The sequence below is a fragment of the Mugil cephalus genome, chromosome 13, assembly GCF_022458985.1.
Source record: "Mugil cephalus isolate CIBA_MC_2020 chromosome 13, CIBA_Mcephalus_1.1, whole genome shotgun sequence".
Classification (NCBI taxonomy): Eukaryota; Metazoa; Chordata; class Actinopteri; order Mugiliformes; family Mugilidae; genus Mugil; species Mugil cephalus.
In genome coordinates, this window is record NC_061782.1 from 8833781 (window position 1) to 8857230 (window position 23450).

At 42.1% G+C, this 23450-nt stretch overlaps 2 protein-coding genes across 3 annotated transcripts; one reads left to right on the plus strand and one right to left on the minus strand.

Moving 5' to 3' along the window:
• Nucleotides 1-799: 799 nt before the first annotated feature.
• gpatch11 (G patch domain containing 11) lies at nucleotides 800-2963 on the minus strand. Its single transcript, XM_047603400.1, has 8 exons — nucleotides 2818-2963; nucleotides 2405-2631; nucleotides 2281-2322; nucleotides 2054-2174; nucleotides 1860-1950; nucleotides 1605-1736; nucleotides 1331-1412; nucleotides 800-1251 (listed from the first exon to the last, which is right to left on the minus strand). Exons 1-8 carry the CDS (start codon nucleotides 2865-2867, stop codon nucleotides 1196-1198), a joined length of 801 nt encoding a protein of 266 aa, XP_047459356.1. The 5' UTR covers nucleotides 2868-2963; the 3' UTR covers nucleotides 800-1195.
• Nucleotides 2964-3090: 127 nt separating this feature from the next.
• Nucleotides 3091-22527, plus strand: heatr5b (HEAT repeat containing 5B). Of its 2 annotated transcripts, none has more exons than XM_047603370.1 (36): nucleotides 3091-3222; nucleotides 3689-3853; nucleotides 3941-4152; nucleotides 4795-4903; nucleotides 5003-5152; nucleotides 5726-5897; nucleotides 6001-6158; nucleotides 6254-6548; nucleotides 7908-8063; nucleotides 8219-8469; nucleotides 8595-8706; nucleotides 9350-9502; nucleotides 9595-9694; nucleotides 9781-9890; nucleotides 9970-10133; nucleotides 10354-10529; nucleotides 10738-10843; nucleotides 10951-11141; nucleotides 11583-11742; nucleotides 11876-12065; nucleotides 12256-12425; nucleotides 12519-12657; nucleotides 12739-12918; nucleotides 13002-13253; nucleotides 13911-14092; nucleotides 14179-14247; nucleotides 15424-15603; nucleotides 15691-15931; nucleotides 16670-16909; nucleotides 17092-17219; nucleotides 17850-17994; nucleotides 18156-18428; nucleotides 18788-19012; nucleotides 19114-19265; nucleotides 19720-19933; nucleotides 21405-22527. In XM_047603370.1, the coding sequence occupies exons 2-36, from the start codon at nucleotides 3728-3730 to the stop codon at nucleotides 21710-21712; spliced, it is 6189 nt and encodes a 2062-aa protein (XP_047459326.1). In that variant the 5' UTR covers nucleotides 3091-3222; nucleotides 3689-3727; the 3' UTR covers nucleotides 21713-22527. The 2 variants fall into 2 exon arrangements, with proteins under 2 accessions (XP_047459326.1, XP_047459328.1); XM_047603372.1 differs by having other exon boundaries at nucleotides 6254-6503.
• Nucleotides 22528-23450: the final 923 nt, after the last annotated feature.

Here is a 23450-nt window from a genome sequence, read left to right on the forward strand (position 1 = left end):
TTTTTTGTTTTTTTTTAAAAAGCTCATATGTGGTTTAATATTTTTGGGGGGCTTCAGAAGAACAGTACCTGTTCTTCACCTTGACAAACCGTTAAACAACTATAGTTCCCGAGAGGTTTCAGTACCGTAGTCGTAGCTAAGACTCATGGGAAATGTAGTTGATAATAAAACAAAAATAGTTTGTTAAGGAACTAGCCACAGGGTTTCTGCAGATTTGAACAAGTAAAATTTAAGACTTTTTAAAGACCTTTTTGAGACCGTTATAGGTTAAATTTAAGACCAACACTAAGTATTAAAAATAAGGAAACCCAGGAGCCCCAGAATTACTTTCAAAATAACAAAATTTATTGTCATTCAACTATGAACTCAGGACATCCCTGGGGTGGGCTCCACTAATGAGTAACAGAAACATAATAGGCTATGGACAAGAGCAGGCCAGACTGCAAATGAAGCGGTATCAAACGGACATAAGGATTTAAGACCTACAATTCAAAATATGCTTGCATTAAAAAAATTTGAAGGTCTTAAATTAGGATTATTGTTGAATTTTAGACTTTTTTCGTCGATATTGATACAGAATCCTTCATCTAATATTTATGAGCCTACCATTGTTCAGCATTAAGAATATATATATATATTTTTTCTGGTGCACTGTATGACCGATATTAATGCACAGCTAAGCACATATACTATTGCTATAAAAATAGCAATAGTAAGTGTAATGACTGTTAACAAATAACTCAAAGAAAGTCATTCTCTCTGACGTTACTAAATTTAAAATAAAACAAAGTAAGTGTAATGTTTTCTAAAAAAAATCTTTAATGAAAATGCTAGGATGCAGTTTTTCTTGAAACAGCAAGATGGTTGTAAATATTTTCAAAATATAAGCATCAAAATGTATCACATTTCAATTTGTTAAGAACGATATCAGATTTTACTTGTTATCCCCTCACAAATATAAACAGCAACATCCTTCTGAAAATGGACAGCAGAGTCCGACAGAACGATAAATAATGATGAACTGTTTTTTTTTTTTTTTACAAAGTCTGTTTATAGGATTATAAGTTAAATGAAATACATAAATGCCTTGTTTTTATGTTTCACTCACACATGCAATACCCCCACTATCTAACAATTGTATCTGCTTTTTCACTGGGAACTACAGCACATTATTATTTTATTTTTTTTATTAGGTTCAGTCATGGTCTGCTGCTGTATCTCCGGGACAGTTTGAGCACAAGTCCTCTTCATCTGTAAAAACAGAAAAAATATATACAGTATATCAGAAAATGCAACCATAAATAACCTGAACCATGTTGTTAAGTCTTACCGTTATAAGTCGTCCCACACCATATGCAGTAAAAATGGACTCCTCTCAAATAGGACGTGAGAATTTGCAGTTTATCAAAAGACTGCAACACAGAAAAATAACAATAATATTAGCCTGGATTACTCACCACAGACATCTTTTATATGCATTTATTGCACCATATGCCAATACATTAACTTTGTCATTAAAGTCTTCCCACCAACATGAAAGCATACACCATGTATAAACATACATATGTCTATACATGATACTGTAAAATAAACTGAAACCTAACAGTTAGTTCAACAATCTCCTCTTCTTTGTCCTCTTCCTCCTCTTCCTCCTCCTCCTCCTCTTTGAGATCATCTTCCTCGTTATCACCGTCTGCTTTGGGCCAGTACCAGTCTTCTCTAGGGATAGTTATGCCCTGAATTTGGGACAATAGATACCACAGTTGAAAGACTCACCAACAAATAAACTCTTATTACCATTTTTTTTTTTTACTGATGCAAAATTCTTAATTTGATTTTATATTCATAATTCTTCCAACCTTCTGACTGTCAAGCTGTTCACAAGATCGCTGACTCCTCCTGAGGTCTCCCTCAATCTTTCTCTCCTCTCGTTCTGTCCTTACTCTTGACCTGAAATGAAAAACATCACATCCAAGGGCAATGAAACTGTGTATCTTCTGAAGAGGCAATACTTGGAGGCATCGTGCATCTTGAAGGCAGCGCCGAACTTCACCTAAAATCTTCCAGAGATTTGGTCTCATTCTGTTGTTTGGCTCGTACTTTCCGTCGATAGTGTTCAAGTTCCTCCTCAGCTTTTCTTTTCTTCGCCTCTTCCATACCAATGCCCCCTCTGTCTTGATTGATTAAAGACAGAAAAGTGGATAAACACTGCAACCAATCAGTTGAACTGCGCAACATATTACTGGAAATACTTTAGATAAAAGTAAATGTATTGCATACCAGTTTTGATATTAAGTGGAATTGGATCAACCCTCCCCACACCTGAAAAGGTGACAGAGAGTAAAATAAGTACTAAAAACAACACAACTTAAAAATAGTCTCATTTAATAAAGAAGAAACTTGCCTGCCTTCCCAAGGCCTTGACCGGCTTTATAACCCATTTTCTGTAGAAGTGCAAATCCCCTGTTCTCGTTAGTAATGGAGCTCTGCAAAGCTGTTTCTCTGCTTTCCCTCTCCTGCTCCTTGTAGGTCTTCTGACGGTTCTTAATGTTCTTCTCCTTTTGCTTTAACTCCTTTTTCATTGCTTCCTTTTCCCGCCTCACCATGCTGACACCTGGTTTCACATCTTGACTGTCAGAAGGAAGAAAATAAAGAAAACGGTTTTATTATTTTAAATGTGAAATTTGTTCTAACTACATTTAACATTTTTACAGACTGCACTTCAGTGAACATCTACTACACGACAGTAAACGACATCGTAGTTAAATGTGACGTCTTCGGATATGAATACAAAAAGAAAATCCACAAAAAGCTTACATTTTGCTTAAAAATGCATCAGACATATAGTCCTCTTCTTCATCAGACATAATGGTAGGTGTAGGTGAAAATAAATATGGAAAAGAAAAGCTACACTGCTCTTATATTTATCCGGTTATGGGTCGTATTTACTTCTCCGGTGTTTGGTTCGTTCAATCATGTATTCCGATGAGCATCAAGGTACTCATTGAATCTAACGTTCCGGGGAGTTTGACAGATAATATATTTTGTATTTATGTTGAGTTAATTAATCAAACAACATACATATAAAATCAATTATGAGCCTTTAACGTATTATATTAATTCTAGTAATTATGTTACGTTGTTTGTTTAGTTTCGACCCGGACAAGCTTTGAAGCGGCACCGCCGAGAGTCGTCGTCATTCATCCTGGGTCATCGAAACAGGTAGGATGAACAATTTGCCTATGTATGTTCGCTATATCAGGAAGATATTGTTGCAGTCTTGTTTTTTGAAGAGCTTACTCATTTAAAAAAAGGACCGAAGTCATGTTTGGACGTGAATGGTTAGCGATAGTATAGCTTTTTCCTCGTAGGAAGTAGCTAGCTTAGGTTGCTAACCAGCTCGCCTATCAACAGCTGGAGACTGGCACCTGTCAACACAGAAAACCATAATGTCAATGTAATACAGCTGTGCCATTTCAGTCTGCAACACGTTATACAGCATACACATCTGTGACTTTATGTTTATAGCACATATATGCCTATTTAAAGTCTATAAATGCATTGTAAGGTCAGTAAATGACAATAGTAATATAGGAGCTGTCTAGATGTTAGCCAGTCTAGCTGGAGGAAAAGGGAAATGTGACAGAAGCGACATTTAATGTCATGGTTCTTCCTTTTAATGTAACAGAGACAAGGGTGTACAGCTCTGTGTTCAAAGGTCCTCACCATGGAGCTGGCTCACAGTCTGCTGCTCAATGAAGATGCTTTGGCACAGATCACTGAAGCAAAGAGGCCCGTCTTCATCTTCGAATGGCTTCGCTTCTTGGATAAAGTTCTCGTGGCAGCGAATAGGGTGACTGTTCAGATTCTGGCATAACTTATCTGATAGGATGTCTTCAGAAGCAGCCCCTGTGACTTATATTTTGTGTTCAAATGTTAGGTGGATGTGAAGGAGAAGCAGAAGAAGCTGGTGGAACAGCTGACAGGACTGATCAGCAGCGCCCCTGGACCGCCAACAAGGAAGCTCCTGGCTAAAAATCTCGCTACCCTCTACAGCATTGGCGACACCTTCACTGTTTTCCAGACTCTGGATAAATGCAATGACATAATCAAAAGCAAGGATGACACACCTGCATACCTGCCAACGAAACTGTAAGCCCCCGTTTAGTTATTTAAAGATGTATACAGTAACGCTGCATATTATTGAACATTTGTATACAAGCGCTTCAGCTTTGCTGAAAATTCAAATTTTCATACACATACAATAGGTCCAGTTTCTAGGGTATTAGCAGTTAAGCCAGACATTAATCTGCAGAATGACATTTCATGGTTAAAAGGGTGGATTAAGTGTTCACGAGCAGATCTAATGCTCTGATTCTTGCCGACATTAATGTGTCCTAATAGTGGATGAAGCTGCATCAGAGGTGCATGTCATCATTCATTCATACCTGCTTGTTGATTTAGAGGGGATGTTTGGATATGTAAGGAGGGCAAGACCTCACTGCTACCCACTAGTCACCGTTCTAACCTTGTGATGTTTCTGAGTAGATGATGATGCAGTGGGAGATGGTTAAATGTAACTCACGATGCAGATTATTATGGTAGTATCAGCAGCTGTCAGTAAAGTATAAGCCAGTCTTAAAGTTCTCAAGAGGAGACTAATGAATGTCAGAATAAAAAAAAGCATGGTATAGTTAATTCTATATTTTTTATATAATTTCCAAGTTTATTTTGTTTGCCACATAATTTTAGATGATTTTCAGTTCAAATCTTTTGCTCTCACTTTTCTTGCAGTGCTGCAGTGGCATGTGTTGGAGCTTTTTATGAGAAGATGGGCAGGATGTTGGGAAGCTCCTTTCCAGACACCATTAATAATCTTTTGAAGGCATTAAAGAGTGCAGAGGTATGGCTTTTAAGAGGGTTATTATTATTATTATTGTTCAGAATCTGGTGCAAAATATATTTTAATTCCGTTATTCCCACCTTCACTTTGTTGGTCTAGTCCCAGGGGAGAGGAGAGATCCTTCTCAGCTTGCAGAAGGTGCTCTGTGGACTGGGTGGAGCTGCAGCTTCGTGTCACAGAGACATCTACAAGAATGCCCGCTCTCTGCTCACAGACAGGTCCATGGCTGTACGCTGTGCGGTGGCAAAGGTTGGTCTCAGAAAAACAATTAACGCAGCCACAAGAAATTAACCAAAGCTCATTTACAGTAGAAACTGAAGTCAGAATTTTTATTGTGTCTTCTTCTTTGTCAGGATTCCTTTTCAGGTGGAGGAATTTTACAAATGATCGAATTAGCCCCAGATATGAAAAGTACCTGTACTTGATTCACTAAGGCATATGTGGAGATTCTGAGTGCCTATTATAAAAATAAAATCACCAGCTGATTTCTTGTGATCTCTATTGAGGCTGCAATCTATTTTTTGCCTTTAGAAGATGACACGAAGGCATATTTTGACTACACTGAACTAGTGTTGCTGTGTCATCTTGATCAAGCGGATATGTTGCGCAAATCTCTTACCTTTCGTCATTTTGAAAGATGATTTCCTGTTCATAAAGCAGTCATCACTTATACTATCTATGGTGCATGTTCTTTTCATTGTATGTTGCAACATTGTGTGTCTTATTGTCATCTGTCTGTCACCTTAGAATCCATAAAATTATTAGTTACCAATATGTCTGTGATAAATAATGACAGTGCTTCCTCTTTGTTCTCCTTATCAGTGTCTCTTAGAGCTTCAGAATGAGGCAGTATTCATGTGGACCACAGAACTGGAGAACGTGGCCACTCTGTGTTTCAAAGCCTTGGAAGGGTCTAACTATGGTGTTCGGGTAGCGGTGGCCAAACTACTGGGGACTGTCATGGCCACCGCCCTGATGCCTAAACAAGCAGCTGGTAGGCTAAAAAATTAATTTGTGCACTTTTTTTGTTAAAAAAAAAGCCGGGCTCGCATATTTTGTTGTTTATGATTGCAAAACAGTTTTCTTCTCCCCAACAGTGATGCGTCAGAATGTGAAGCGCGCCACTCTGGAGGAGGTGCTGGAGCTGATGGCCACAGGCTTTCTGCGTGGTGGATCTGGCTTCCTGAAGAGTGGTGGAGAGATGTTGAAGGGTGGAGGCTCTGTCAGCAGGGAGGTCCGGGTGGGCGTCACACAGGTGAAGTGACTTCCCAGACGCACAGTAACAAGAATCCTGGCCTGCTTTGCCTAAATTCATCGACTTCACGCATAACTCTCCTTCATTCTCCTCAGGCTTACGTTGTGTTTGTGACAACACTTGGTGGTCAGTGGCTGGAGCGCAACTTTGCCACGTTCCTGTCCCACGTCCTGGACCTAGTGTCGCACCCCCGCGCCACCCAGACGCACGTTGAGGCTGTGTACTCACGGCGCTGTGTCTCCTTCATGCTCCGTGCCACTCTGGGGGGCTTACTGGGGGAGAAAGCGCAAATCGCAGCCGGCAAAGAAATCTGCCAAGCCATCAGCAAGCAAATGAGGGCTGTGGGTAAGGAGGATGGGGGGGAAATATCACGGTTCAGAGCATTACAGAGTAAGTACTCATCCATTATTATCACCTTTAATTCACACTCCATTCAGCTTCATAAACGTTTGCATGTGCTTGTGTCGTGTAACGGGGATGGCTTTTCTTTTCTTTCTTGTGTTGCATGTTTTTTTTTTATGCTTTTGCTTTCTGCCTTTTGAATCACTCTCCTCTTTGGCTTATCATTTACTTATGCCTGTATTATTGCGTAGCCTTTAGGGCTTCTTGCCTGTGAATTCACCTTCTGTTAATCCCTAAGGAGCCGATAACAAAACATTTTCTGACTGCTGACATCTGGCTTACACCAGCAGAAAAACTGCATGTGCCACTCAATTCAAACAAATAGGTTGAAGCGATCTCACCCCACACGTCAAGGCATAATATTTGCATGTGCGCTACACCACATTTCCATTTTTTTTTCTGCTTTACGTCATCACATCAATCATTTTTAAGAAAAAAAAAATCACCTTTATCCCATCAAAAAAGGATGATTCTTACTCTGATTTGCTTTGCAACCCTTAAACTGATGTAAACCGTGTCAAAACGACACTCTGTGGCAGAATTTGAAAATGATGTTGAATGTTGGTGTCTCCTAAAACGTGATCCAGGGCTCCTCATTGTCCGCTGTAGCCATGTTGCTGTAGATTTTCCGACCAGTTTGGTGAGACCGTGACAAACGCTAAACGTAAAAATGACACCCGTTGCCGTGATGAAAGCGGGGCCCTCCGTAGAGTACGTCCCCTGCAGTCGATTCTGTGTGTATGCAACGAAACATCAAGAAGCAGCTTTAAATCTCTTCCTTAAGTCATATTGACTTTTTTCCTAATGTGGGATCTGTGTCGATTGCTGCTTGTTTAGAGCTCAGAGGATTTCCATTCTTGATAAATGACCAGGAAATGCATCTATCAGTTTGTAACAGTTTATTATTATTTGATACCACACTTCCAACAATTCTTTCTTGCTTAGAATTGACTGTGTGAAAGAAATCCTCAGAACTCTCGAGTTGTTGGTCGAATAGAAGTGTGCTCCTTTATTGTTGCAGAACTTTACAGATTAACGTGTGACAGCAGTGCATGGCATAAAGTGGACAATTATGTTGTTATGCCACATTATTTTTAATTATTAGTGCCACAAAATTAAAATGAACTTAATTTTTATTTTAAAAATTGCTATTGATTTTGAGCCACTTTATCCGTGAGTGCTGCACACGTTCTGAACTTGTAACTTCTACGTTTTAAATGTGTGAGATTTTAATTAGTAAGTGCTAAATATTGCCATATGTTTAATGTGTGCACAGAAAATGTGTTTTTTTTTTTTTTTTTAAATCCTTCTCTCTTGTTTTTCTTTCTTTCTATTATGTTTTTCCAGAGGCGGTAGTGAACGATATCAGTGGCGAGAACAAGGGAGGGGCAGCTGATGTCTCTGCCAGTCAACATGTCATGGTGTGCGCCCTGAAAGAGCTGGGCAGTTTAGTTCAGAGCTTGAGTGCCACAGCCTCACCGCTCATCCAGGAGCCTTCTGTAGGTAAGACTAGAAATTACACAGAAAGAGGAGATTCATATTGTCGCCTTTAGGCTTCTATAAACACATGCTGCTTGGTCAGTATATTCTGCAACTTCATTTGAACATTCAATGAAAATCTTGCTGCTTTTAAATTTATCCTGTGCCTTCGTGTGCAGGACTCCTCGAAACCGTGTCCTCTGTGCTGCTGCACCCGAGCATGGCAGCACGCTTGGCGGCTGCATGGTGCCTGCGCTGTGTTGCCGTGGCGCTGCCCTATCAGTTGACCCCGCTGCTGGACCGCTGTGCAGAGAGAATCAACAACCTGAAGAGTTCACCCGAGGCTGTGAGCGGCTACAGCTTCGCCATGGCTGCCCTGCTGGGAGGAGTGCACCAGTGTCCTCTGGGTATCCCCCACTCCAAGGGCAAGGTGTGTAGGCTCGGAAAGTGACGTCTTTCATTCAGGTTTTTCTATCCACTGTATGTTTGTCTCGACTGATCTTCTGCACCAGCCTCGCTGAGTGCCTGATTTAAAGTATTGTCTGTTCCCTGTAGTTGGTCGTGAGTATAGCGGAAGACCTCCTTCGAACAGCTGCTCAGAATAGTCGGCTGTCCCTTCAGCGTACGCAGGCTGGATGGCTGCTGCTGGGGGCCCTCATGACTTTGGGTGAGTCTCCCAGATATTCCTTGTTGCTTGGTACTTGGTCTGTGATATTGCTCACCGCCAGCACACTTAGTACATTTACATGCACGTGAAAAAAACGTATTATTGCTTTAATCCGACTTTAAATGGGTAACTTAAGTGCATGTAAACACATTACTCCAACCAAAATCGGAGTTCTCATTATCCGACTAATACTCCCAGATAATGAAAATCGTTTTTCACCAGCATGTATATGCTTAATGGGACTTTGAACTGGACCGTGCATGTGGATAAGGAGGTAAACAGAGCTGGTAAAAAAACCACCTGAGGCATAGCGCACATCTTATCTGCACCAGAAGTAGCATGCACATTACGTATGAGATTAAAAAAGCTAAACTATTATCCATCTTATCGTTGTTTGAAATGCCGGTCTGCCACATAAACGACTCTTGTTTACTTCATGACGTTATGGGTGAACCAGAAGGGGGCTGTATTAACATGGTATTAACCCGGTGAAAAGACACATATCACCACCTATACTGTGGAGGAGGAGGACATGTTCCCGGCAGTTGTTCAATTTTCTCCACTGCATGTAAATGTATGTGAGACAAGGGCTGCATTAAGCTGTGCATGTAACCGCACTGATTGTCCCGATGTGTGCTCCCAGGTCCGTCCCTTGTGCGCTATCACCTCCCCAAAATGCTGCTGCTGTGGAGGAACGTGTTTCCTCGCTCCCAGAAGGAGCTGGAGGCCGAGAAGGCCAGAGGAGACTCTTTCACCTGGCAGGTCACCCTGGAAGGCCGAGCTGGAGCACTGTGTGGTAAAGAGTCACAACTGTCCCGTGTACCTGCACATCCTCTGTAATGTCAGCAGATACAGTTCTGACCAACACTGTTCCTTCTTTGTCTGTAGCCATGCGCAGCTTTGTGGCCCACTGCCCCGAGCTCCTTACAGAAGACGTCATCCGTAGACTGATGACTCCCATTGAATGCGCCATGACCATGATGTCTCAGTGAGTGGGATTCATTGAAATACAGGCACAGATGCATTTTTTTATGTACTGTATCTAATGATTGAAATATTTCTACCTTTTCTCAGAGTCCCTGCCATCATTAAGGTCCATGGTGCTCACCTGAAAGCAAGTGCAGCGATGGTGAGACTCCGGTTATACGATATCCTGGCTCTCTTGCCTCCTAAAACCTACGAAGGTAACACAACTCAATCTTTGCAAAATTAAAAAAACAATTATATAAGGCATTTATTAAAATCAGTAATCTTCTATTATAGGCAGCTTCAACGCCCTCCTGAGGGAGCTGGTGGCAGAGTTTACTTTGACTGACAACTCGGCCAACACCACCACGTCTTTGCTGCGCTCTCTGTGTCACTACGATGACAGCGTCCTCATGGGATCCTGGCTACAGGAGACGGACCACAAGTCCATTGAGGATCAGGTTCGTTAAAATCATGTATGATACGAAGAATCCCCAAACATCAGGAATAAATAACGTGTGTAGTCCTGTTTCTGTAACAGATATTTGGACAGAAATCTGCTTTGTCTTAAAAGCTGTAACAGCAACCCTCTGCTGTGTTATTACACGATTTCTAGAGCATTGTGTTAGGTTCGAACCAGGCTACTTGCGTTAATGGTATTGTATGATATTTACGAAACAGTTGCAGCCCAACAGCGCATCTGGCAGCGGAGCTCTGGAGCACGACCCCTCCTCGATCTACCTGCGTGTCCCCGTAGGCGAGGCCATCCCAGGACCTCTTCCTTTGGGCGTGTCGGTCATCGACGCATCGGTGGCTCTGTTCGGTGTGGTTTTCCCCCACGTCTCCTTCAAACACAGGTTAGTAGTTTAGTCGTCAGCATAGAAGTTTGGAAAAATGGTTTGAATTCTTGAACCGTGTCAACTTTTTGCATCATTTTACATTTTTTTTATAGACATAAGGATGACTTATAGATCTCTGGTGCTTTTTTTTTTTTACGTGTTTTTATTTCTCAATGTCTCTGTGGTTTCTACTTATACATTCTACCCAACTCTGTGTGTGATTCAGGCTGCAGATGTTAGACCACTTTGCAGAGTGTATAAAGCAGGCTAAAGGAGTTCGACAGCAGGCGGTCCAGCTGAACATCTTTACTGCAGTGCTTAGTGCTCTCAAGGTGAGAAAACATTGTATTTTATATATTTTCTTAAGACAGGAAGTATCGTGTTTAATTGTTCAGATAAGACATGCGATGAAAACTCATGCATCTCTGAATTGATGAAGGGTTTGGCTGAGAACAAGAGTACTCTGGGTCCTGAGGAGGTGCGTAAGTCGGCCCTGGCCCTGGTGATGGGAGCCCTGGACAATCCCAACCCCATCCTGCGCTGTGCCGCCGGAGAGGCTCTGGGCAGGATGGCTCAGGTGGTAGGAGAGGCTACCTTCATCGCCAGAATGGCACAGACCAGCTTTGACAAGTACGCATCATACTGTTTATTTCATCTTTGAAAATGAAGTGAGACTGGCCATATATACATATATGTGTTTTAAAGTCTTGTATTTCTATCTCAAACTAAATGTTGAGATCCCTACACTTCCTCTTGTTAAACTCAATATCAGGCTGACTTTGTGTATTTAATGTGGTTTCCATTAGAGATTGAACAATATGGATTTTTAGGGCCGATACCAGTACCGAATTGTTTTACATCAGCCTTGGCCGTTGGCCGATACATGCTGCAGATATTTGGAGCTGATACTGCTTTTTTTCTCTCCTCCATTTACATAATAAAAATGACACGACTTTCCATGATTTATGCAGGATTGGTTGTATAAAACTTGTTGTTTTTAAATCTCTTTTAAATCAAATGGACGTGACTTTAATCATGTGATCCACATCTCTATTTTTCCTCTTTGTACAGACTGAAGTCTGCCCGTGATGTGGTTTCAAGGACGGGCCACTCACTGGCTCTTGGCTGTCTGCATCGTTACGTTGGAGGAATTGGTTCTGGCCAGCACTTAAAGACCAGCGTCAGCATCCTGTTGGCGCTGGCTCAGGATGGGTCATCGCATGAGGTCCAGGTACAGTAAATTACTTAGAAGGAATGGATTTTTTCATTTACTTTCAGTGTGTAATTCTGTATATAATTTAAATAGAAAAATAACTTTCATAACTATTTTTATTTTAAATCTAATTTTATCGTCTTGTTTTTAGACCTGGGCTCTGCACTCTCTGGCTCTGATTGTGGACTCTAGTGGTCCCATGTACAGAGGCTATGTTGAGCCTACACTCTCCCTGGTACTCACTCTGCTGCTCACCGTGCCCCCGTCGCACACGGAGGTACATCAGTGTTTGGGCCGCTGTCTGGGAGCTCTCATCACCACTGTGGGACCAGAATTACAGGGTAATTGTGGAAGAAACCAAATCTTTTTATTTGAGTCTCATATCCCTAAATGCATTACCTAACCAGCAGGTGGCAGTGCAATCTATTTTTAAGCCTCCGAAGGCCACTGAAACACACTGGAAGGGCATACAGCGTGTCCTCTGACTGCTGACTGTCTGTCTTTCTAATTAGTGTCATTGGGTTTTGCTAGGAAATGGAGCCACGATTTCCACCATCCGCTCGTCCTGCCTGGTTGGTTGTGCCATAATGCAGGACCACTCTGACTCCCTTGTGCAGGCAGCTGCCATCTCATGTCTGCAGCAGCTGCACATGTTCGCTCCGCGACACGTCAACCTGTCCAGCCTGGTGCCCTGTCTCTGTGTAAGATATGAGCGTGTCAGACTGCAGGTATGACAGCCACTGTTTGTGTTCGGCACAATCATGATTTTCCGCTGTGCTATGGGATTCCCGCAGGTGCACCTTTGCAGCTCTCACCTGTTGCTGCGTCGAGCTGCCGTGGCCTGCCTGAGGCAGCTCGCGCAGAGAGAAGCTGCGGAGGTCTGTGAGTACGCCATGAGCCTGGCGAAGAGAGCGGGAGACAACACGACAATCAGTGAGTGCAAACTGTGAACTTGATGAGAGCGCTCTGTTGGATTAATACGACCCAGTGAGACACTGCATTGTCTGTGTTCAGATTTAAACATCACAGAGACGGGCCTGGAGGGCGTTCTGTTTGGCATGCTGGACCGAGAGACGGACAGGAAGCTGTGTTCTGACATACATGATACACTGGGGCACATGCTGTCATCTCTCGCTGTGGAAAAGCTTTCTCATTGGCTGAAACTCTGCAAGGATGTCCTTGCAGCAACTACAGGTAAATCTTCAAAACAACAACAACAAAAAAAAAGCAAAAAGTGTCTTTTAAAACATTCTGTCATGAACGTGTCCACCTCTCAGATGTAGGTGGAGCCGTTGTATTCGAGGTGGAAAAGGACGAGGACTCTGAGAAGAAAGACGAGATGGACGATGACACCATGTTCACGGGCCTGGGCGAAGACGACAAGTCCAAGCCCTCCGTGGCTCCGCGATGGGTGACGCGGGTGTTTGCAGCAGACTGCTTGTGCCGTATTATCCTGCTATGTGAGAACGTAGATAAAACGCACTTTGACCTGGCAGCTGCCCGCTCGACCAAGGCCAAGAATCCTAAAGGTACCATTCATCATCTCCGAGTTCATGTATTTTGTTTGTCTTCAAACTCTATATGTTCTTTACCAGCTCCAGGTAGTGCTTGTATCAGCTCTTGGAAAAAAAATTATCTGATTCACATGGTTTTTATGTGAAGATGGAGCAAAGCTAGAGACGATTAACAAAGTGTAGGAGACCTTTTTTCCTCTGCGACAGATAGAGGAGCAACTATTCATACGTAATCTTTCTCCAGGCTATATCACAACTGCGCAGTCTATAGTGGCTTTTTGCAGCAGCTGGGATTGAGTTGATGACTGGTCTGCTTGTCGGTGTGTCCAGCTAATCCATTAAAAGATGCTCATCGGCTCAAACTCAATTTCAGCCTCCATATCTGGTTTCTGATGCAGCCGCAGCAAGTGCACGCTGGAACTGCAAAAACGGAGCTGTTGTGTCCATTTGTATTTAATCTTCGTGAGGAAGGCATTAAAAAAGGAGAAAATGTGCAGATATGTGTGCCAACACATCAACAGAGGATTAGTAAATCAGATAACAGTCACTGGAAATGTCGAAATTGTGTTTTCTCATTGATTATTGCAGCTTATACCGTATATAAAAAAAAGAAAACGTATTTCTCACTAAATCCTTGTTGTCTGCCCCGTCCTCCGATCTCGGCCCATTCAGGAGATCTCCTCGTGCTCCATTTGTCTGACCTCATCCGCATGGCTTTCATGGCGGCCACAGACCACAGTAATCAGCTGAGGATGGCTGGCCTGCAGGCCCTGGAGGACATCATTAAAAAGTTTGCATCCGTACCAGAGCCCGAGTTCCCAGGGCACGTCATCCTAGAACAGTACCAGGCCAATGTGAGTTAAAACCGCATTACAGGTTTTTTTTATGTCGCTGACATCCAACATTAATGACGACCTCTGCGTCCCTTGTGTGCATTTAGGTCGGAGCTGCCCTCAGACCGGCCTTTTCGCCCGATACACCCTCCGACATAACCGCTAAGGCGTGCCAGGTGAGACGCCTGCTTTGTTAATGAATGTTTAGTGCGGACGTTTTACTAGCTCAGCTGGTTACCATTTTCTTTTTTTTCTGTGTTTGAGTTGTGCACTGCAAACATACATGCTGCAGCCTTTCCCTTCACTGTCACAATATTGTCATGACATTATGACCCTTTATTGCGGTGTGACCATAATAAGGGTTAATTATAACTGAAGTGAGTCATTTTCCCCTTTGCGGACAGCAGTGTCACATTTTCTGGCTTCGTGCTCTTTGACTTATATTCAGCTGATGTGGAGAATGAGTGACAGGGGTGAATAACAAACGTGCCCGTCAGCAGAATTATCGAAAAAATGTTCTCTCTTTGACATTCCTCTTTGTGTCTGTGGTTGGGAGTTTTTCCACAAACAAGTAATGGTGAAGTTTTATTACATTAATATGTAATATTTTACCTGTGGAACTACAGGTCACAAGTCATGACGTAAAGAGACTCTAACTTGACTTAAGTTTAAATAAGAAAACAGGTAACACAATCAAGTACTTTTGCATCATAACACCTATTTAGCTCCCTTTAAACACTTTGACTTCCACTCTAGGAAACACGATTAATCACGATTTGTGTTAATAGCGTGCACTGCAAACTGAGCATTTTGACAAATCATTAATTAAAATGTTCACACGATTGTACAGATTCATACAATATAAATGATGTATATTTTCAAGCTGTGTTCATATCTCAATAATAGTAAAAGCCACATCTTATGCCCATGTGTTCACACATGGGCAAATTTGTTTACCTTACTAATTGAATGACTAGCGATGGTTAGAAAGCGGGTACAAAATGAGAAATTAAGTATTTTATTGTCTCCTGCTACTACTACAAAAAAGGCCATGCAGTTACAATGCCAGTCAAAGGGTTAAAGAAACACTCTCACACTTGGCCACATGACACTATAATAGCTGTTCCCCTAAGAGAAATGTAATCTTAAAAATGTGTGCTCCACTTTTACAGCCCTAACACGTCATTCCTATTTATTAATAACTGTTCTTTGACTTGCCCACCCCCTCCCCTTTAATGGCATGGCTAATCAACCCTGACCGTTCTGTTATGTCGTGCACATTTTTGAATTGTTCACATAATGGAGGAGAAGTGTGAGATTAAAAAGACCTTAACCCCTCTGTGCGTCCGCAGGTGTGCAGCACGTGGATCGGTAGTGGCGTAGTGAGTGACCTCAACGACCTGCGGCGAGTCCACAACCTTCTCGTGTCCTCGCTCGACAAGGTGCAGGCCGGGAAAGGCTCATCCAGTCAGCTGTACAGCGAGAGCGCCACCACCATGGAGAAGCTGGCTGTGTTAAAGGCGTGGGCTGAGGTGGGACTGTGTTTCTTGTGTTGCTGCTGTTGTTGACAAATGATGTACGCAACAAATCTGAGCATGCACGCTGGCTCTCTCGATCAGGTGTATGTGGTGGCGATGAAGATCAAGAAGGAGGCCGAGTCTAAGCCTGCCAAACCGGTCAGGATCGGAGACGACGATGAAGATGAGGAGGATCTGGGGTCCGACGTGCTTCCGCCGGACAGCCTCATCACTTTGGTGCAGCCGGAGCTGCCGTCGCTGAGCCGGCTGTGGCTCGCCATGCTGCGAGACTACGCCCTGCTCACTCTGCCTGCAGAGTTCTCCAGTCAGCTGCCCCCTGACGGTACAAGGCCGATTCCCGCCAATTAATATAACGTAGAAATGGGTCTTTTGTCTCAAATGTGTCTCAAATTATGAATATAATAATAAAGTAATATAGCATGATATATACACTAATATAAAGCTACAATTAATAATTAATAAATGAAGAAATAACAAAACAGACATATGCAGAACAATTAATAATTGTGGTGATAATAATCAGAAGGACAATGGGGAAGGAGGAAAATCTCTTATGAGACTGAAACCTTTTTTTGGGGATGTCTCCAGCCCCTGCGAACCCATTTTAATTTCATTTAAATTTCAACCTTTTCAACTTGTCTCTGTTCTTACTGATATGGGGATTTAATCTGTTTTATAAATATATGAATAACATGTTTCAAATAGAGCATGTTGATTCACTTCACTTCAAACACTAATGTCTGGGTGCTTTGTTCTACTTTTAGTCCCATGAAGATGAACATTTATTGTAGAGACAACAACTCCAGACGTTTTTACTCTATTAGATAAAACGTCAAACAAAAACATTTTCTTGGAACTTTCTTGGAAAGATTTAAATTAGATGTTCCAGCGATGGCACATCGGATCTGTCTCGGAAGATTTGTGTTGTTTTCCAGCTGGTGGTGCAATGAAATGTGATTAAAATGTCAGATAACAAGAATAATCTTATGCAGGAAAAATGCATTTCTACAAAATGCAAATGAAACTGTAAAAAAAAAGCAATTTGTTTGTGTATGTTCAGGTGGAGCGTTTTATACACCGGAGACTATAGACACAGCGAGGCTCCACTACCGCAGCTCTTGGGCCCCTGTCCTGCATGCGGTGGCCCTGTGGCTGAACAGCACCGGGTTTGGAGCAGATGAGGATAAAGAGGAGGCCCCGTCAGCCCCCTCCAAGGTTCCTGGCCTCCCTCAGGGAGGCTCCTCCTCCACAACAAAGACCTTTGAAGAGTCGGTCAAAGACAGGATGCATCTGATGCTGGGTAAAGGAACACATTACTCTTATCTGTGCTGTAAAAATTTACTGACTTAAAGAACTGCTTTTTGTTTACTTTACGGCCATTGGTCGACATGCATCACATGTACCAGCTGTGAAAGAGTGGTAGTGGATGAAAAACAGAATAGATGAACACATCCTAAGTGCTTTTTGTGTTGTGTCTCTCAGGTGTCAGTATAGAGTTTCTTTGCTTCCCTCGGCCCGAGGAGCCCATTGAACACGTGATGTCCTGCCTGCGGGCTCTGTGCACTCTGCTAGAATCTCCATGCGCTAAGACCCACATCGCAGAGGACCAGGTAAAGACAGAGAGAAAGTTGTATCAGTCTACACCATATATGAAATATGCACTTTGAAATTAAATATTTATGAGATAAATATTTGTAGTATGCTGCAATTCATATTTTGTTTTGACCCACTTTTAAACATCAGCTTCAATTTTCAGTTTTCTCATGCAAAAACAGCATAGGAATTAAAGCTAAAAAGCCAATCTGCAGTGGGTGGCATTGTTGATTGCAGACATACCTTTTTTTTTATTTACACCTCTCAGAAGTTATTTCATTGGTCTAGTTCAAGTGACATATGTAAATATGTCAAATATCTGGTGTAGTACCTATAATAGTGCTTTGTGATATTTAATGACTAGTAGGTGATAACAATCCCTCAGGAAACCATGTGACTGCCACACAGTTGATGATGGGAAAGCTTCTACAGACAAATTATTTTTAATCGTACGTATTCATCAAAAGGAAGGTTGAATTTCTCGGCTGTGTTTGGTGAAATAGGTCAGGTCTCTGCCGGCCCGTATCAAAGACCCTGAATTGGGACACAGCATAAAGTGAACTCATTCTCACTTTAAGCATGTCTCATAATTTGAGACACCAGTTAAAATGAAGATGTAAGTCAGTGCGTTTGTTCTTCTGTTGCAGTTGCTGGCTGTGGAGCTCCTGAATGTTCTCCACAGGCTGCTGTTGACCCGGGATCCCCCCGCTGTGCAGCTCCAGGTCACTGCTGTGGTGCAGGAGACCATCAGGGCTGCACAGGACCATCTACAGCGACAGAGGACCAGCAAGGGTCAGAAACATTACATAACATCCAAGCAATGTTTTGGTTATATTACTGGTTTAATCGGAATAGTAGTAACTGAACAAGAGTGATATTATTCATATTATGTCAGTAAAGTCATCCGTATTATACGGTGGTTTGATTTAGGTCACTGTGTTGTTTTCGTTTAGGCAAAGAGGAGGATGGCGAGAAAGACTCCGGGCTCAGCCTAGGGGAAGGGGGAGACACAGGGGAGCTCGTCCCCGGCAAGTCGCTCGTGTTCGCAGCCATGGAGCTGCTCGTGTTCATCGTGGTCCGCCACTTACCGCAGCTCAACACACGTGTGAAGGAGTCGCCCAGCCATGTGCCGCTCAGGCCTCAGCGACTGCCCGAAGAAAGCGCACGCCTGGTGGCAAACACAGTTTCCATCCTGGCAGAACTTCCATCGCTCTGCTCGCCTGCTGGTGAGGCCCGAGGCAAACCGCGACAACACACACTGTGCAAATCACGAAAGGAAAAGTAAATCAGTACGATGACAGTACACTCTGATACCAAGGCTCTAAAGGGTGTAAAATTTAATCCTCGACAGGGTTGTGTACAGACTTTTTACTGAAGTGATGTGCTGAGGAAAAGAGAGTGTGTTGATGTTAAAGTGCTACTACTCAAACTAATGTAAAAACTAAACATTTCCAAAGAAAAAGTGAAACAAGTCTGCAAATCTGCTCTGTGAAACTAACCTAAACAAACTCAAAACAGAAACTAAAGGAAAATCCAAACCGTAATAACTCACCTTGAACATGAGGACCTTCTTTTGTCTTCACAGGAAGTATGACCATCCTGCCCACAGTGCTCTTCCTAATCACCGGGGTTCTGAGGGAAACTGCAGTCAAGACTGCTGACAACTCTGTGCCTCTCCTGGTGTCGGCCGCCCTGCAGGGCATCAAGACCATCATCACCTGCCCACTGGCCCGGATAGAGAGCATGCAGACGCAGTGGACCGGCCTGGTGAGGAGCAGCCTGGCATCTGTAATCGAGTACTCGCAGCCAGGTCAGCTGGTGCACCAACACACACCTCTGAGTGGTTTGGATCTAGAAATGACTGTTCGTTAAATGCATGCTTCTTCTTTGTTTGTGTGTGTCTTTCTTTAGATGAGTCCAGACCTGACATGGATGAGGTCAGCATGTTGACAGCCATCACGCTCTTCCTGCTGTCGGCCAGTAACGAACTTGTAGGAGTGACCGTCTTGCAGAACGGCTGCATGGACCGTTTCAGAAATGCCCTCAACTCTAGTGATCCCTGGGTAAGCATCTGTTCAAACAGTCACTCTCTTAACCTCCAGAGACCCTGCGTCCTCTCATGGGGACATTAAGTTTTAGGTTTGTGGCAACTTATTCTGCATCATTTAGACCTGTTGTCCTCACAAGTGGACGCTTTTGTCTTTAATCTAGTGGTAGCACATTAATGTTCAGGTATTGAAATAGTTTTATACAGTTGTTGCACATTGGTGACTTTATTGTATGACACAATTAAATGTAAATTCCTGTGTCCACATATGAGGACTTTTTTTCCTAAAAAAAAAAAAAAACTTCCCGTTCAAAGATGATGCTGAGTTTTTATACTTCTTTTGTTCTACTAATCCTATATATCTTGGGCAAATTAAAAATGGGTCTCAGGAGGTTAATGAATGCCTGGCATTTATATAATTAAATATCCCAGATGTGTGTGGCTCTACTGAGTAATTCTTGTTGTTACAGGTTCAGGCCCGATGTTACCAGCTGCTGTTGTCAGTGTTTCAACACTCCAGCCGGGCTCTTTCCACTCCATACATCCACGCTCTGGCTCCACCCCTGGTGGAGAGGCTGAAGGCGGTGGAGCGCAGTCGGCCAGGGACTGCCGCTGAGCTGCAGGCTGTGCAGGAAGGCATCAGGGTCCTGGAGAATCTGGTCGGCATGGGTGAAGAGCAAAACCGTAAGTGTGCCTCCGCCTAATGGACCGCTAATGTAGCATATTTGTTCCATTAAAGTATTTAACTCTGTGGAAGAAACCCATTTAAAGTATTTATCCCTGTGCTTTTGAATGTGCACTGTCAGAGATCAGAACAATAATGCATTAAATGCTAAATTTAGAATCTCTGCACTTGGTTTACTGTCAATAATAGTATCGATTTCAGTATTATGCTGTGTTAAGCAGTGTATTATCTGTTATTATTGTTGTATAAATGATGTGCATATATACACTACAGGCCTTTCTTAAAAAAACAGCATGAGTTATCTGTATTTTGGGACGTATTTACTGCATGATCAGACTTTGCTTTTACTGATATGCACCATTTTCCTCCGTTTACCTTTATGTCTACCTTAATGTTACCAGAACATTGCTGAATAAATATCAGCAAAAGAAAAAAGGGCTTAGTTTTGAAAGGTTGAAAAGATTTGCAAAAGTCACAACTTCAGCACAAATGTAAAAAAACAAAAAACAAAAAACAAATCACAGTTTGCATTATTCACTTTAACTCTTGGGCTTTTGAGAGTCTGCATACAAATATCTCTTGTGGAACAAATGCCTCGTGTATGCCATGCTGATGTTAAAGCAAGGTCTAAGCAAGAAAAACTCAAGTACCTGATAATTACAGTAAAAATGTCTTCTGATGAGTTACTCTTTATATAATAATCATCTTTATTTTGAAATAATGATGCAAAATATACCAATGAAACTATGATCTTTTGTGTACAAATTTGCTCTTGCTTCCAAACTTTTTGCTATACATGCTATAAAAAGTTTGGATGTTTTTGTATTTATATTACGTTTGTAATATTTACGTCTGTGGTGAATTGTAGCTCAATCCATTTTTGGTGTTTAAGAACTTTTGTAGTGTTTCAGTTTGTGTTATGCATCACATATGGGCGATATTAATTTATTTAAGACTCCAAATAATCATTAGGTTAATTAGAATAAGATCATTTTCTCGATACATCTATTAATTGCTTGGTCTAAAAGAAAGAATCTGTAACAGTTTTTTTAGTTGTTTAGGCAGTCTTCACTTTTATAATGGTGAAGAACTGTAGCGAACTGAAACCAAAAAGGTTGTTTTGCTTGCTTGAAAAATGTGTTAAATGTTTGTTTAACCATCAGAATAGGAGCCAGTTAATTTTCTGCCAAACAGATAATTTAGTCATTAAGTGCAATTTTATATTTTTTTATATATGACTGATGATTTAGCTCTCTTCTGCTTTGGAGACCCGCCATCCATTTTATAATCTGTGACTCATTATTATTATTATTTCTAATCTAACCACATCAACATTTCCCTGAAATGCATATGTGTCTATGTAATTATCAAAGCTGGCACATTTCTCGACCTATTTCTGGACACATTTATTCAAATATTCTTAGTGGCTTTATCTTTTCTTAACGCATTGTTGTTTGATGTGTTCAACAGGCGTGCAGTTGCTGGCTCTTCTTGTGCCAACGCTCGTCTCTTACCTTTTGGATGAAAACGCCATCTCCTCCGCACCGCAAGTCTCCAAAAGCCTCCACGACTTTGCCCTCCAGAACTTAATGCGGATTGGCCCCCTCTATCCAGCTGCCTTCAAGGTTGTAATTGGCGCCGCACCTGAGCTTAAAACCCGTCTGGAATCTGCCATACGGGCCAACCAGGCCAGCAGCAAAGCCAAAGCTGCAGCCAGACAAGCTCAGCCGACTGTGCAAGCCGCCCCGACCATCAAACTCAAGACGAGCTTCTTCTGAATCCACCGCACACGCCTCGCCGCCTCGGTTAATGTTTGTTCCGTCGACACTATACCACATGCCATGTCCGTATCGCAGTTTGTTAAATGTATTTATTTATTGTACACCTCATCTTTTCCTTGATGGATGAGGATTCTTCTTGAGAAAGCGACGATGTAAATACCATTAAAAAGCCTTTGAATGTTCACTTTTAAAAGCTTGCTGTAAAATCTGTATCAGCTTTGATCATCGTGTGAATGTATCATTTGCGGACCAGATGCACAACTTACAACTTTTTTTTCCCCCCCAGGTCGTCAAACAATTTTAGAGAAATTGATGTTTGCCATTCGCTCTGTGATTTTTGCAGCGCATTAGCATGGCTGTTATTTTGTTCCTTTACATTCCAATCATGTGTGTTTGTTTAATGAAAAGCTTTTACTTTGAAGGTTTCAGTTCTGTCCTTTGTTACTTGTGGATTTTTTCTATGCTTTTCTCTGTATTTTTTCCTTAAATTTTGCTGTTAACACTTCTGTTACATGCTTCGGTGCAAACTGGGAAATTAGCTTTGGTCACTTTTTAGCCAAGAATGAGATTTTATTAGAATCAATGGATTAAAAGAAAATGCACAATATTTTTTGGAAGGCTGTCAATTAGTTTTCTGATAAATGGAACAAAAATGTGCTTCATATCATGTTGATTGTTTTTCCATTAACTGTCTGTGTGTACATGAACACGTGAGCATCAGCTGTCATCGTAAATAGGCACATTTGTTGAAGTGTAATATTTTCCCTCTCATATTTTCAAAATGTGAATAAAGTTACTTTCACCTCGCTGTATTTTGATTGCACATGAATGTTAATGTTTCAACACGATTTAAAAAAGAAAAAGAAAAATGCTGTTGACAGATTACAAATACTGATGTGTTGCTGATACACACCGATCAGGCATAACATTATGACCACTCTCATATGTTGTGTAGGTCTCCCTTGTGCCTCCCAAACAGTTGTGCCTCCATCAGCGAGTGGACATGGGCCTTCTGATGGTGTCCTGTGGCTTCTGGAAACAGGATGTTGTCAGGGTCCTATGGGTTGGGGGAAGGGACCTCTGTGGATCAGGCCTGTTCCAGTGCATCCTACAGACACATGATCAGCTTAGGATGTTGTGAAGTTGGAGACCAGGTCAACGCCCTGTGCTGTTTTTCTGTTTTTTGTTGTTGTTGTTCCTAAACTATCTTTGTATGTGTACCTGTGTCAGGTTACATCCTGCTGGGCATGGCTGCTGCCATCAAGGAGTATAATTGGTTTTGGTGTGGTGGTGTCTAGTCTGGTCTGGTCCAGGTGGGTGCTACATGTCTAAGTAACATCCACATGAATGTCAAACGTTTCCCAGCACAACATTTAATTGTCACACATTTGTCAGTGATAATTACCGTACTTCTCCTGTCAGTGGTTATAATGTTGTGTCTGGTCAGTGTTAGACACAGATGTCAAACATACGGCCCATGGACTAAAAGTGGCCCACAGCATGAATTTGCAAAGTGTGAAAATTACATAGACAACTGCAATTTTTCAAAGACAATAACTGCTGTCCTTAATCCGTGCACTGTTTTAGAAAGAGAAGTGGACAGAACGGGAGACCCAGGACTAAACAGCAGACAGCAATGAGCCTAAATTACACTTATTTTTGAAGGATAGTTCTCCTTATTTACTTGTTCCTCTTTGCACTAAAACACATGAAAAATGTATGTGTGTTTGACCCC

Bases quoted from the DNA above. Each gene is read 5' to 3' on its own strand.
- gpatch11 (XM_047603400.1), bottom strand. From the start codon at position 2,867: ATGTCTGATGAAGAAGAGGACTATATGTCTGATGCATTTTTAAGCAAA. The intron at 2,175-2,280 runs GTATGCAATACA...TAATCAATCAAG, and splicing joins TCCACTTAATATCAAAACTG to ACAGAGGGGGCATTGGTATG. The intron at 1,413-1,604 runs GTTAGGTTTCAG...TCTGTGTTGCAG, and splicing joins AGGAGATTGTTGAACTAACT to TCTTTTGATAAACTGCAAAT.
- heatr5b (XM_047603370.1), top strand. From the start codon at position 3,728: ATGGAGCTGGCTCACAGTCTGCTGCTCAATGAAGATGCTTTGGCACAG. The intron at 5,898-6,000 runs GTAGGCTAAAAA...TCTCCCCAACAG, and splicing joins GATGCCTAAACAAGCAGCTG to TGATGCGTCAGAATGTGAAG. The intron at 17,995-18,155 runs GTCAGAAACATT...GTTTTCGTTTAG, and splicing joins GCGACAGAGGACCAGCAAGG to GCAAAGAGGAGGATGGCGAG.